Here is a 12,403-nt window from a genome sequence, read left to right as displayed (position 1 = left end):
ATGTATCTCCACTGATTGGAAGTGGGCTGTGTCTTACTCATCTTCCTCTTTCTGCAGTGTCTAGCTCAGTGTTTGTCATTCAGCCACTGAACGTTTGAGAACTGAATAAATGAAAGTAAGAAACAATTTGTGAATGCTTGTGATATCCACTAATCTTTACATCATAGAAAGGTATTTGCTAAGAAATTATTGCTGTTGTAAAAAAAAGCAATGGTGATATGTAGGATTTAGACCCTTAGACACTCTACATATAAAGTATTTGACTACTCAACTCTTTTTTAGCAGACGTTTGGGATAAATACTAAATAATAGGTCCCCTGCTCTCAGGAAGTTTGAAAAACAATCATGTAGCCTACAGACATGTATTCTTAGCAAGTAAGAAGTTATGGGAGGTGGGGGGTAGGGGGCAAAAGAGTTGGCCAGAATTTGAACTTGAAGGAGGGAAACCATACCAGAAAATTCAATAATGTGTTGGACTTAACTAGGGGATTTTATTTGAAAAAAGTGGATCTTAAACTATAAACTCAATGAGAGGCAGGATACTGTGTGGCGGGGTAGGATGGTAATTGCTTCATGCATATAGAAGAGTTTGGATCAAGGGTTAGAGCCAAGAGAGAAAGGAACGCAAGCTGGATTCCCTTCTGATCCTTTAGTTTTTGGCTTAAATGTCATCTCTCAGTCCTTCCTCACCATCCTGTAGTTTCATTTCATGTTTTTGATGTGTTCATTGCATTTCACCATTTGTAATTATGTGTTTATTTACTAGATTATTGCCTGTGCCCCCCCAATAGATTCCTTGAGAGCAGAGACCACATACTCTGTATTTATTACATGTATTCAGCATTTAGTATAATGTGATTAGAGGGCAGTGAAGAAATATTTATTAAGTAATGAACAATGTTCATTGTTTAGATTGAAAAGTACCTAAACAAGACAGTTAGCCAGGTTAGTATACAGGCCGGATCAGGGTGAGTGGGCCCAGGGAGGCCAGGACAGCAACATTTTTGAGACATTTGTCAGAGGCTTATATTTGAAGCAGTGTGTTTACACAGACAAAGTCCTAGATAAGAATTCAAAAGATGTGGATTCTAGCTCCAGCTGTCAATGTGTACAGTCATTAGCCCACTAAGCTTATCTAAGCCTCAGTTTTCTCATCTCTGATACAGGAAACTCAGCCTAGATGGTCTGTAACATGCCTTCCAGTTACACATCACATGCATTATTTACTGATCATCTGCTATGTGGACTGCATCATGCTGCATGATGTTTAAAGACTCAGCAACTAGTCTGAGTGGAAGACGAGTGGGATAAGACAAGTACGTAGATGGTTTTTGCTAGAGCACCCCATTTTACATGGGAAAAAAATGGAGCAAAATTTTGTAATTCAGACTCAGAGAATATATTCTGGGAAGTGTGAAAATACAATGCAGTCAAAGCAGTAGGAAATCTGATTTTAACTGGGGCATATAAGACTTACAAGTTATAAGAGAATATAGGTCTATAATAAGATTATAAGAAACTACAATTTAAGTCCTGAGAACTAAAGGGAAGAGTCTGGAGTTGGGGATGAAGAATAGAAAGAGTTACATGCTCTGATGGCACAGTATCGTGCGGAGGGACAAGAAAAGGACAACAGCGATGCGCAATGCAGAGAGACGGCAAAGCAGGGCACCAGGAGAATATAAGTTTTGCTCTGTGCCAAGCTTTTTGTTTGTCTCGTTCAACACAGAATCCTGGAACTGAGCAAGGTCTTTGGCTCAGAGTATTTTTCCTTTTCAAATAAAGCCACCAGGAGAACCTATCCATTATAAGCTCTTTTAGAGCATCCCTAGGGCCTAGCATTGAATAGGCACTGCATATCTCTGTGGCCAATTAATGACTGAAAGAATGAAAGATAAAATTTCTACTGTGTTTTCTTACAATAATTACAACATCTTTAAAATATCCCATTTCAGACTAAAGTAACTCTTACATGTACATAGTAATTAAAAATCCTCAAGAGCCCCCAATCCCTCTGGAAGAAATGAGTATTATTTTATTTCTGAAACAATTAATTTCTACTATAGAGCAGTTTAGGAGGAGCATTAAGTTGTTCAGGGTGAATTTTCTTAATAAGCAGTGTTGTTTTCCAACTTCAACACCAGAAAAGCATGTCAGGTTTACTATTAAGGTTCACTTCATTAGTCCAGTTCCTGACCATTCGAAGAGTTTCCAACCACATTCCGTCATAAGACAGTTTGTTTTGGGCAAAGTGAAGTTATTTGTTTTGTACCAAATTTTCCTCAGTTGCTTTGTTTAGTGAAGGACTTCATTAAATAACCCGTTATACTGAAATGGAGCATCTTGCATCACTTAGTGTTTATTGAAACACTGTGTTGTGTGTGGGTGGTTTATGGTTATGATAGAAGAGCCATGTTTTTGCTTCCAAATCAAAGGGGAGAGATGTAATACTTGTAGTTGAATTTGTTGCTGCAGGGATGGACCATTTATAGCATTTTGGACAATGACAAGTTTTATAAGCTCAGAGCACCCCATTTTAAGTGGAAAAAAAATGCTCATCCAGGGAGGGAGGCATCATGGCAGAGAAACTGGCTTCACTGATAAGAGTGAAGAATGTGGTATTTGCCTTACTGTCTCCTCGATTCTCCTCTAAGAATGGAAGACTAAAATTTTATCTGTTCTTCTCTGGGTTCACTGATTCTGAGTATTCATGCCATGAGGCCAGTCTTAGCAGGGGTTGGGGAGAGAGTTCAATATGGCAGACTGCTCTGGGGCCTCAGCATGTGGGGTCAGGGTAGAAGCCACCATTCTCTACTATTTTGCTTCCAGGTAGCATAACACTGATTGATGAAATGGGTAGGTCTTTCTGCCCCTGTCCTTATTCCTCCTCAGGGTGGGAAGTGGGAATTACCTCACTGGTAAATGTGTGAACCAGACCGGTCTAACTCAGTCTCTTTCTTTTCTTATGCTTAAATCGAACTTTCATGACTCCCAGCCCAGGAATCTTTCTGTTGGGCAGTTACATTGGCATGTTCTAAGGCAACGTTTCTCAAATTGAACCATGCATCAGAATTCCCTGGAGGGCTTGTTAAAACACAGGTTCCTGGTCCCTGACAGAGTTTCTAAAGGGGTGAGACATTTCAGGTAAGTTCCCAGATGCTGATGCTACTGGTACTGGGACCATGCTTTGAAAACCACTGCTGTAAGACACAGTAAATGGTTTTGACTGCTTTATTAGCAATCCATTTCACTTGCCAGATAAATTATAAGCAAGAAGAGAAGGTGTTGGAAGAAATCTTAAGAATGATGGGGAAATGGTTGTAGAATGGTTGGTACTTTAGGATTTAGACTTAAGCATGGGTCAGATCAGTTTCAGGTTTATTTTGTAAAGCCCAAAGTACTGTACTACTCTAGTTTTCTTGTCACTCATTACCAGAACAACTCCTTGTGTAGGGAAGCTTGTATTTGCTTATGAAAATGGCAGTAGGTGTATAAAGTAAGCATTTTTGAACATTCATTCCAAATTCTCATCTTCGAGGAGGGTAGGACTGAAGTCCAACCTAATTAGCTAAGTGGACCCAAATTAAAAAAAAAAAAAAAAAAGAAAACCCTCAAAAAGAGATCTACAGAGACTGATACTTCTAGAGGAATGCTATCTGCCTAAGAAAGTAGTTATTACATAAAAAATGGTATGCTAGAGGCTTCTTTTTATACCATAAGTTTCACTTTCTAAATCTAAGTGAAGCTTTAAAGTATAATTGTCTCAAAAATTCAATTTACATACAACATTTAAGATTATGGGAGAATTATAAATCCCAGGTTTCTGGGAGTCATGAGAACCTGATAGCAACTTAGCTAATTTTTTATTACTGATGAAAAAGGTAAAAAAAACCCCAAAAACCCAAAGGGCTTTGCCTATTGAACCACAAGAAGTAAGGCACCTCCTGTCTTCTGGCTACATCTGGTGAATTTCTTAGAAAACAAAACAAAAGGGAAAAAGCAAACAACAAACACTGCTCTGAGTTTTCTAAAGTCATGAAAAGCACCTCTCTCAGTGAGCTCTGCTGAGCTGCTCTGCAGAGTGGCTGCAGGCAAACATGGCTTGGCTGGCCTCAGTCAGCTGGGCTGTAAGGTGCCTGCAGGGTCTCTCTGCCGGGAAATGAAATGTCTTGCTTCTCCACCATGTTCTTGACTTCCTTAACCCTTGCATCATTTTTGGAAGTTTAAGGCATGTACAAGAGCAGATCATCCGCATGACTATAAATTTCCTATGAACAGAGAGTATACCTCATTCTGCTCAGTCTTCAACAGCACCTGCAGAGGGCAGTGTCTCAACCAGTAGCTCAGTGGACACAAAGGAGTGAATATACCCAAGGATCAAGCAGACAGCAGCACCCCTCCTCTCTAGGGGAAATGGAAAGGCAACCAGCAAGAGCCAGGACTTTGTCTTGCAAATGTCTGCTCTAAGAGAACAGATTGTGGGCACAGGATTTTAATCATCAGCATTGTGTTTGTGCTTTGCTTCTTATTTTGAGCATTTATTTAAAAAAAACAGGTGTTACATATCTAGAAGGTATAAGGCCAAGTTCAGCAAAATGCTGTACAGTATCATAATTTTGTTCACATGAAAGATAATATTTTGTAATTTATTATCAAAAATATTATAGGATGCTATCCAGCATATTTTTGGCCTTCTCAGCTTTAGTAACAGAATAAGCCAATACTGTCCAAGAATACTTTACAGTAGATGTTGGAAACAACATAGGACTTGGAGGCCATTTAAAGGGTTTAAGGAATTCTCTAATATGATTCTTGCTACATATTAGAGCCAGCACTTCTTTCCCCTGTGAAAATGAACCCATGATTTTATAATGCATGTCACTGGGAAAGTATGAATCAATTGATGGAATCTGAAATAAGAACATCAGGAGAAAAAGAGTCCACAAGTTTTATTTGATGATACAAACATATAATTAGTCTCTAAGATATATGGCAATATAGTCTATCTTGCTACACTTTCTTTACTTTATGCTAAATATCTGATTTGGATTTCACCCACAGGATGGGACAGATATATCCACTTCTGAGGCTGCAACAAAAAGGCAGCTTAGAGGATGCTTTGCCATGATCTCCACTCAGTTTATGATTTGTAAAAAGAATTTTACAATAGCGTTCACTCAGGCAAGGTTTTCAATAGACAGGAACAAGAAAGTGTTTGTTTTTAAATTGTTTCTTAAGATACACTAAAAATTGGCCTAATTCCAAGATAAATTTTGATTAAGCATTGTATGCCAACTCACTTTGCATTCTTTTGTTCTCTCAATAAGCCCTGTTTCCGTGCTGTATTTTTTTAAGAGTTGGGGGTGCAGAGGTAAAGACAGACACTGCCCAGGGGATTCTAGTGGAGATGGAGAGAGATGAGTAAATGGGGACACCAGCAGCACAAGGGCTATGGCAGGATTATGCCTCAGGAACTCAGGGACACCTGTGGTCTCAGTCTGGAATTGGAAGGAGGTGGGTGGGTGGGGTTGGTGGGAGACTTTCAGAAAATAGGGAAAGTTGACAAGCCTTGAATTCCAGAAATAGGAAATCGTATGCTTAAAGGAAAGCCAGCAAGAAAAAGTACTGTCAGTTCGAGGAATCGTGTCTTATTCTTTACAAGTGTCAAAATGAGTTGTTTTGCTCTGAGTCCTAATTCATAAAACAGATAATTTAGAGGGTTTCAAGTTGCATTAAAATATGACTCCTAAAAAGCATTACTTTTGAGATTAATTTTTTTCTATGTTAGCCTTTGCAGTATGTCATTGACAACAGGTAAGCTGGGTAGAGGAAATGACGAAAAACGCAAAGCAGCAGCAGGTGAGAGGAATATGGTGGGGAGAAAACCACATGAGAGAAAGGATGTGGGTTTTAGAGAGATTCACACACACGCAGCTAGTGCATGAAGTTGGGCAGTGTCCTTCCCAACAAGTGTTTTCCTTTTCTCTCCCATTCTTCTCTCTCCACGAAGCTACATGGGGTAGAAACCCAGTTCCCTTGATGGTAGCTAGGGTAAGGACTTGTGACGCTCTGTGCCTTCTGTCCTCTCCTCCCTGTCCTTTCCCTCACTCCCACCCTGCGATATTTTTCTGGTCACTTGTATCAGTCCAGGTAGCAAAAACTGAGACAAAGAGTTACCGTTTACTAATTACAATCCCAGTGATTAACAAAAACTTCCAGCAGGAGGAGCTCTAACATGCCTGAGAGCTAAAATTTAAAAAAAAATGTAATAAAGCAAACAGAGAAAAGAAGAAAGGCAGTATGCCTTGCAAGCTGCCCTGTCGGTGAGCAAATATGTGACTAAGTCCAATTAAATGCTTAGTGCAAAGCCAAGTGATGATACCGGTGGAGACAGATCGGCCCACATTTCCTCCCTTCCACCAGTCGGCTCATCCTGATGCAGCTACCCTGGGATGCGATCTGTGGCATTAGCTCTTACAAAAGAAGGGAGCAAAAGGCAGACTTCTGGGCAAGTCCAGAAGTAATTGTTTTCCTCTTAAAGTGTCATGCTGTTTCTAAATGAGTCTTTGACACTGGCTCAAAAACCGCATTTTAAAATGGAATTTTCATCGGTGGTTGAGGGCACTACAAAAACTCCTAAATGTTCTGTCTCCTCTGCTCAGTGGCTCGTTGGGCACTTTTTTAAAATGAGGGAAATGCTGTGTTTGTAAAAATTGGCGCTAAGAGGGCAAGGAATCATATGTCCCTTGGGCTGTGTAAAGAGTCTGCAGAAAGAATTACAGCTTTCTAGCACACACACACACACCCCAACTGGAACACAAAGAATTTACTCAGGAAAACACTGAGTGGTATATGAATTCAACAGTTATTGTATTTTTAGAGTAAGCCTTTCCATTTGGACAGTGTTGTGGGAGAAGAGTGGACGAGTGGGCACACAGTATGATCAGAATTACTTAACCTGAAGGAAATTTTCAACCAATCCCTTTTAATCTCTTGCCAATAAGAAGTCAAATTTTTGTTTTACACCTTAATGGTAGGCCTACATTTAAAGTCTTTATACAAGCTCCTACAGAAACTTTAACTAGACCAATTCAGACCAAAAGTCACTAAATAAAGCTAGTCTAGACGGAAAAATCTATGAAAACCATATGTCTTTTAGGCATCTGTCTTAGAAAAACTGCCATCATCCTGGAGGAATAGTTCACAAAATGTGCTTTTAGGAAACACTGCTGTAATGACCAGAGAGCTACACTTAAGGAGATGGCTGGATTTGGAGAAAGTAAAGATAAAATGTTTACAAGGAGAGGTTCTTGTTTCTATATACACATGTCTGTAAACATCACTGAAAAGATGGGAAACGGCAGATGTAATTTATGTTTCTATTGTTCTAGGAGGGATCAAAAAAGTTGTTTTGTTCCTCCACATCCTACAGAATGTTAGACCAAGGGCTCTCAAAGCCACTTTGTTCTCCCCCAGAAAACTGTTTTGGATAATGTTATAAGTGGATGAGGCCAAAGAACCAGAACATTTTCTTCTGATCATTACCTCATCCTGCTGGCCTGCCAAACACAGATAGAAGGCAGGTGTCCGACATAAGTAACTACCCGAGGACTGTCCTATGTAATTGGGTGTAGGTCCCAGGGGAGAGACAAGGGGATTCAGAAGGACAGGGTAACACAGCAGGATCGCAAAGAGGATGTAGTCAAGAAAAGTGTTCTAAAGCCTTGCTTTCTGGCTTTCCATTGCTTTGTGAGTTACACACGATGGCCAGTGCCCCCTTCCTTAGTCTGGCTACCTATTTCTATCCCTCAAAATGCACTTTGATAAGTTGTATGAAATCCACTGAAAAATATATTTTAGTGGTAAAGATTACAATATTTTTACTGAAAAATGAACAGCTGACGGAGACTATGAAAGTATAAAGTGCCAAGATGCCTTGTGATTCTCAAGAATTACTGAGACTTCTTGTTCTACAGTGATGGGACTTGGGACAATGATTATTGGCACGAGTGGCCCACGTGTTCTCTAGTCACGTAGAAAACTGTGAATGAGCAATATATATCAGATAGCCACAGATGGAGAAAAGCAGGTGAGCACAGTAAAAAAGGAAATCTATATGATGTAATCAACACACATGAAAGTGTTAAGCAACAGTGAGTAGCACTATTTCAACATATTTATTCAAACATACTGTGCTTTAAAATGAGTTTTCGATATACTTATTAGTTTTCCAGCATTAAGTATTAAGAGGGTAATGGGTAATTGAGAGTGTTTGAAATATTAAAACAAATCAAGCCATCATGTCAACATACCTTACTATAGACTCCAAAACTGAACAAAGGGCATTAGAATAAGTTAATCAAAGTCTGCTGATAAGTCACAGGGATTTTTTCTGGTCCATTAATTTCAGACCTGAGTGCTCTGATGTAACAATTGCTCAACTAAAACTACAAGTTTGCTTTCTTTCAAATGGTACGTGTGGCATGAATTTTCTTTTGATTTTAAACCTAGATATGTGGAAGGAAATTACTGCAGCAGTTTTTCTAGTTAACACATTTACTAATATTTCCTTAAAATTTCATCCCAAGAGGCAATAGTAAAGGTAGCCTCACATGAAGTTTTATTTTGGCTGTTAAGATATTTTCCAACACTACTAAGAAGCAAAAAGAAATTCTAGTTGTTTTAAAAATCAGTAGATGTTTTCCTCAGTTTTTATAGCTTTTCCTCTGTGAATGGTGGTCTAAAGGGGGGGTGCAGCAGGTAGCCTTTCTGTGAAGGCCCTTGAGCATTATACTAAGGGTAGATTTATTTGAGGGAGAAATTTCATTCACTCTTAAAATTGGCTTTGAGAATAATCCTAACATACATTTAGAAAAATACACATGGTACAGCCTATATCTCACATAAATACCCATTCTCAGTTGGAATAATTTCATTTCAGACTCTGAGCTGCAAAAAACCTTCGAAAATCTTTCACATCTCCTCCCTTCATATAAGGTTTCATTCCAGATCAATGCAATACATAGTGACCACAATAAATTTAGGTAATTCTGCCTCGTGAAAATCTAAAACTGAATAAAGGGAGCAAGTTACGCAGTGGAGGCAACTGGTATACTTGCCTGTAAAATAACATCATTTCCCAAATCATAGTCAAATCTATCTGGTGCCTTCTTCTCACACCATCTCACTTCCTCTTGGTTTTCAAAATTGCTGCAGAAGCTTGTGGTGGTATCCCTACTTCCTGGTTATTCAGGTTTTTAACTTATTCTCCCTCTCAGATTGTTTTTTAGCCCTTCCACCAAAAAATGCAGGGAAGGACTGGAGCTTATTTCCAAATTTTGTATTAACTTGCACATTTACTGGGTTTTCATAAGAGCAGTAACAACAGTATTTATACCTTATCCTATTATTCCTTTTTAAACAAATCCCAGTGGGGGAAAATATTGACTTCCGGAAAGATTTGTTCCTTTCCATGTGTCTAAGTGATTGAAGTCAAGAAGGCCCAGTGTCATACTGGCCATGAGCGGCTGAGAATTTGCTATTTGCCATTTTGGCGAAGCATTTTTTCTGATCCTTGGATGCAGTGTGTTCTTCCTACAGTTCATGTGAGCTGATAATTTTGACTGAAACCAGGAGTGGACATTTCCTAGTGTTTATGGGAACAGTTAAATAAATAATTCCAGAAAATCAGAGCCCTTGTTTGTGGTTTTGTCTATCACGTGGCTCTGATGCCTGAAGAGCAGCCAGAAGGAAAAGAAAGTACCACGACATGATGGGGCTGCCGAAATACCTGTGGCTTTAGATTTTGCCCATGCAGGAATTCTTCTACTTTTCATCAGAGCTGTCATGTGATCTAAACTTCATCGAAAATACTGGTAATGTGGCAACAATGCACATGCAGCCTCTCAAAGCCAGCATCCGTCCAATAAGCCCCTTCCCCTGCACTTAAAAATACTGGCCGGACCAAAAGGGTTACATTCTTTTGGCAACAGTATTTGGTAAGCCAGATGGATCTCATTTGGCAACTAAAGGGTGTAAATATGTGTTTAGATTTAGAGGTTCCCCCAGACAATGGTTACAATATGTTGGCCTGAGCAAGTGAAAGGATTTCAATGTCGTGCATTTAAAAATTCTATGTTTAAGCAGCAATAAAGTTACGACAAGCAGACAAAAGCCTTCAGACCCTCGCTAACTGCTCTACGCTTTTCTTGTATTGCTGGAGGTAAGCATTTAAGGTATATTCTGAATGAAAGATGCAGTGTTTACATTTTCATATTTAATTGCCTGGCTGTTTATCATCTAATGCAACTCTAGTAAGCTAAATTTTGCATCTAATCTCTCGCAGTAGCTGTTAAGTCAGAGGGAATGAAGAACCAGCAGCAAATTCTTGTAGTTTGCTTCTTGCTTAGAAGTTAGAGTGAAAGAGCCATGAGCTGTGTTATGTCATGAATTTCTGAAGTCACTGAAAAACATGCCGTCCAACCATAACTGTCTCAACGTGAAGGTTTACCCTGTAAAATCATTCTTTTCTCACAGCAAGGGAGACAAAAGAGGGCAGTGACGAAACAGAAATAGTTTGTGTGTGTGTGTGTGTCTGCTTCCACTGGGTAGGTTTTTCTTTTCTTTTCTTTGGGCTGAGATCAACTTATATATAGGAACATTCAGCAGATTCCAGCTCCTGGTGACAGTTTGCTGCTGACTGGCCACAGGAAGAATAATCATTTACTGTGTGTTTGCACTGGTCAGTGGCTCATTTGCCAGACTCCTCATCTTGGCTGTCTTCCTCTATCAATCAGGTGAAACCAGGGCCAGGGCTGGGTACTCTGAAATGGAGAAAGGCTTTCCCTGCAGTGGCTGAAGCTTAGCAATTTACAGCCCCAAAGAGAAGAGTGACAAAGCTATTTGCTATTATTTGTCATGGGGTGTGAATGCGGTTGTGTTTAGTTGACTTAATGCCTGTTACCACTGGGCTAACAGCAGCATAGCATTGTATTTACTGCCGCCTGCCTGCATTCATGTTGCGTGTACTTTGCCTCATGTAGATCCTTTCTTATTTTTCTTTGTCTTTCACTCCCCTGCAATCTCGGAGGTTTGGAAAAGTAAGATAAGGGGCCCACTGAAAGCAGAAAGCAACATGAAGCCTACTTTCACCCATCCACAAAGCTCCTGAATTGGATCTTCAGAACACTTGCAGTTCTGTTCCCGGGCCTTGTCTACACAGGCTGCCAGTCATTCTGAACTGGCAGGATGGAGATGTTTGTGTAAAGCAGACTCAAGTTTGCTAGACCCAAGAAGGAAACCATGAGACTAATTTTACTTTCACTGAAACCAGATTGAAACCAAGACCTGAAGAATGAAAAATTTGGATGTTAACTATTGATTCACCTCAGCGAAATGTTATGTTACAACCAGAATCATTGTGGAATTTGAATGATGGAACATTCAATTGAGGGGCTTAAATTGAATTGGATATTTTCTTTACTGTACAACTTGTGGCCAAATTTCTATTTTCATTAAAATATATGAAGCATCATGACAACTCGTGTTAAACCTGCAACAAATTATTAATTACACTTGGGATTTCAGTAACAAATTTTATAACATAGGAGCCTTGTGAGATGCCTAAAATATTAAGAATCAGAAAGAATACCTCAAACTTTTCTGTTCTTGGCAATTAACATTTTAAAAAAATCTATTTTACTTTGAAATCCAGTTGCTAAAAAGAAAACAACAGCAGAAAAACTGCCCCCTGAAAAAATCAGAATATCCAATCATAAATTTGTTTTTTTTTTGCTCTGTAAAGGGGAAGGATGGGGAGGAAAATAGAAAGCTCATGGCTAGAGTCAGAAGTCAAAACGAAGTCATCATTTATCCAAATGACACTCAGCTGCTAAAAAAAGTCATACTTTCAGAGCTGTTGAAGAGAGAGTAAGCCAGGATGTTTCCAGAACATATTTCAGGCAAGTCTGACAGAAGCTCGTCACAAACCACTTAACTCTCCGTGTGCCCTGAGCCCATGACCCCAAGGCTTGGCAGCTTCATTCTTCACGGCACCAAACCTTGATGTGAGGGATGCAAAGACACACTCATAAGAATCGTGGGTTTGTCCTTCCTCAAAATTTGGGGAACTGGCTGGAAAAACAAAACAAAACAAAATAAGGAAACCTTCTCCCTAAGTGAAAGGGATTCTGTGGTAACTGCCAATTAAGTCAACATATAAAATACGTAAAAGGTCAAATGTTAAAATAAGATCAAACTAAATTGTAAAGAGAACCAAATGACTTTTTACCTCTGTAAAGAAAAGACACTGAGTGCCCCACTGTCTCTTTATGTTGAGGGATTTGTGTATTTCTTGCTGTGGGCAGTTTAGCAGTAAAGGACGCGATGGTGGGGCTGTGCGGAG

General features: G+C 39.4%; 1 protein-coding gene across 4 annotated transcripts in view; it reads right to left on the bottom strand.

Annotated features, from left to right (window-relative positions):
* DNM3 (dynamin 3) overlaps positions 1–12,403 on the bottom strand; it is a 546,077-nt gene that overhangs the window by 11,316 nt on the left and 522,358 nt on the right. Inside the window, exon 21 of one of the 4 annotated variants that reach the window (XM_073216763.1) lies at positions 4,935–12,132. The exons of the other annotated variants lie outside the window; for them this stretch is intronic. Within the exon in view, the coding sequence (XP_073072864.1) occupies positions 12,114–12,132 (19 nt within the window). The 3' untranslated portion in view covers positions 4,935–12,113. Of the gene's footprint in view, positions 1–4,934; positions 12,133–12,403 lie in introns of those variants that run through there. 4 annotated transcript variants of the gene reach the window in all.

This window comes from Manis javanica, chromosome 11, assembly GCF_040802235.1.
Source record: "Manis javanica isolate MJ-LG chromosome 11, MJ_LKY, whole genome shotgun sequence".
Lineage (NCBI taxonomy): Eukaryota > Metazoa > Chordata > Mammalia > Pholidota > Manidae > Manis > Manis javanica.
This window is presented reverse-complemented; position numbering and strand designations above follow the sequence as displayed.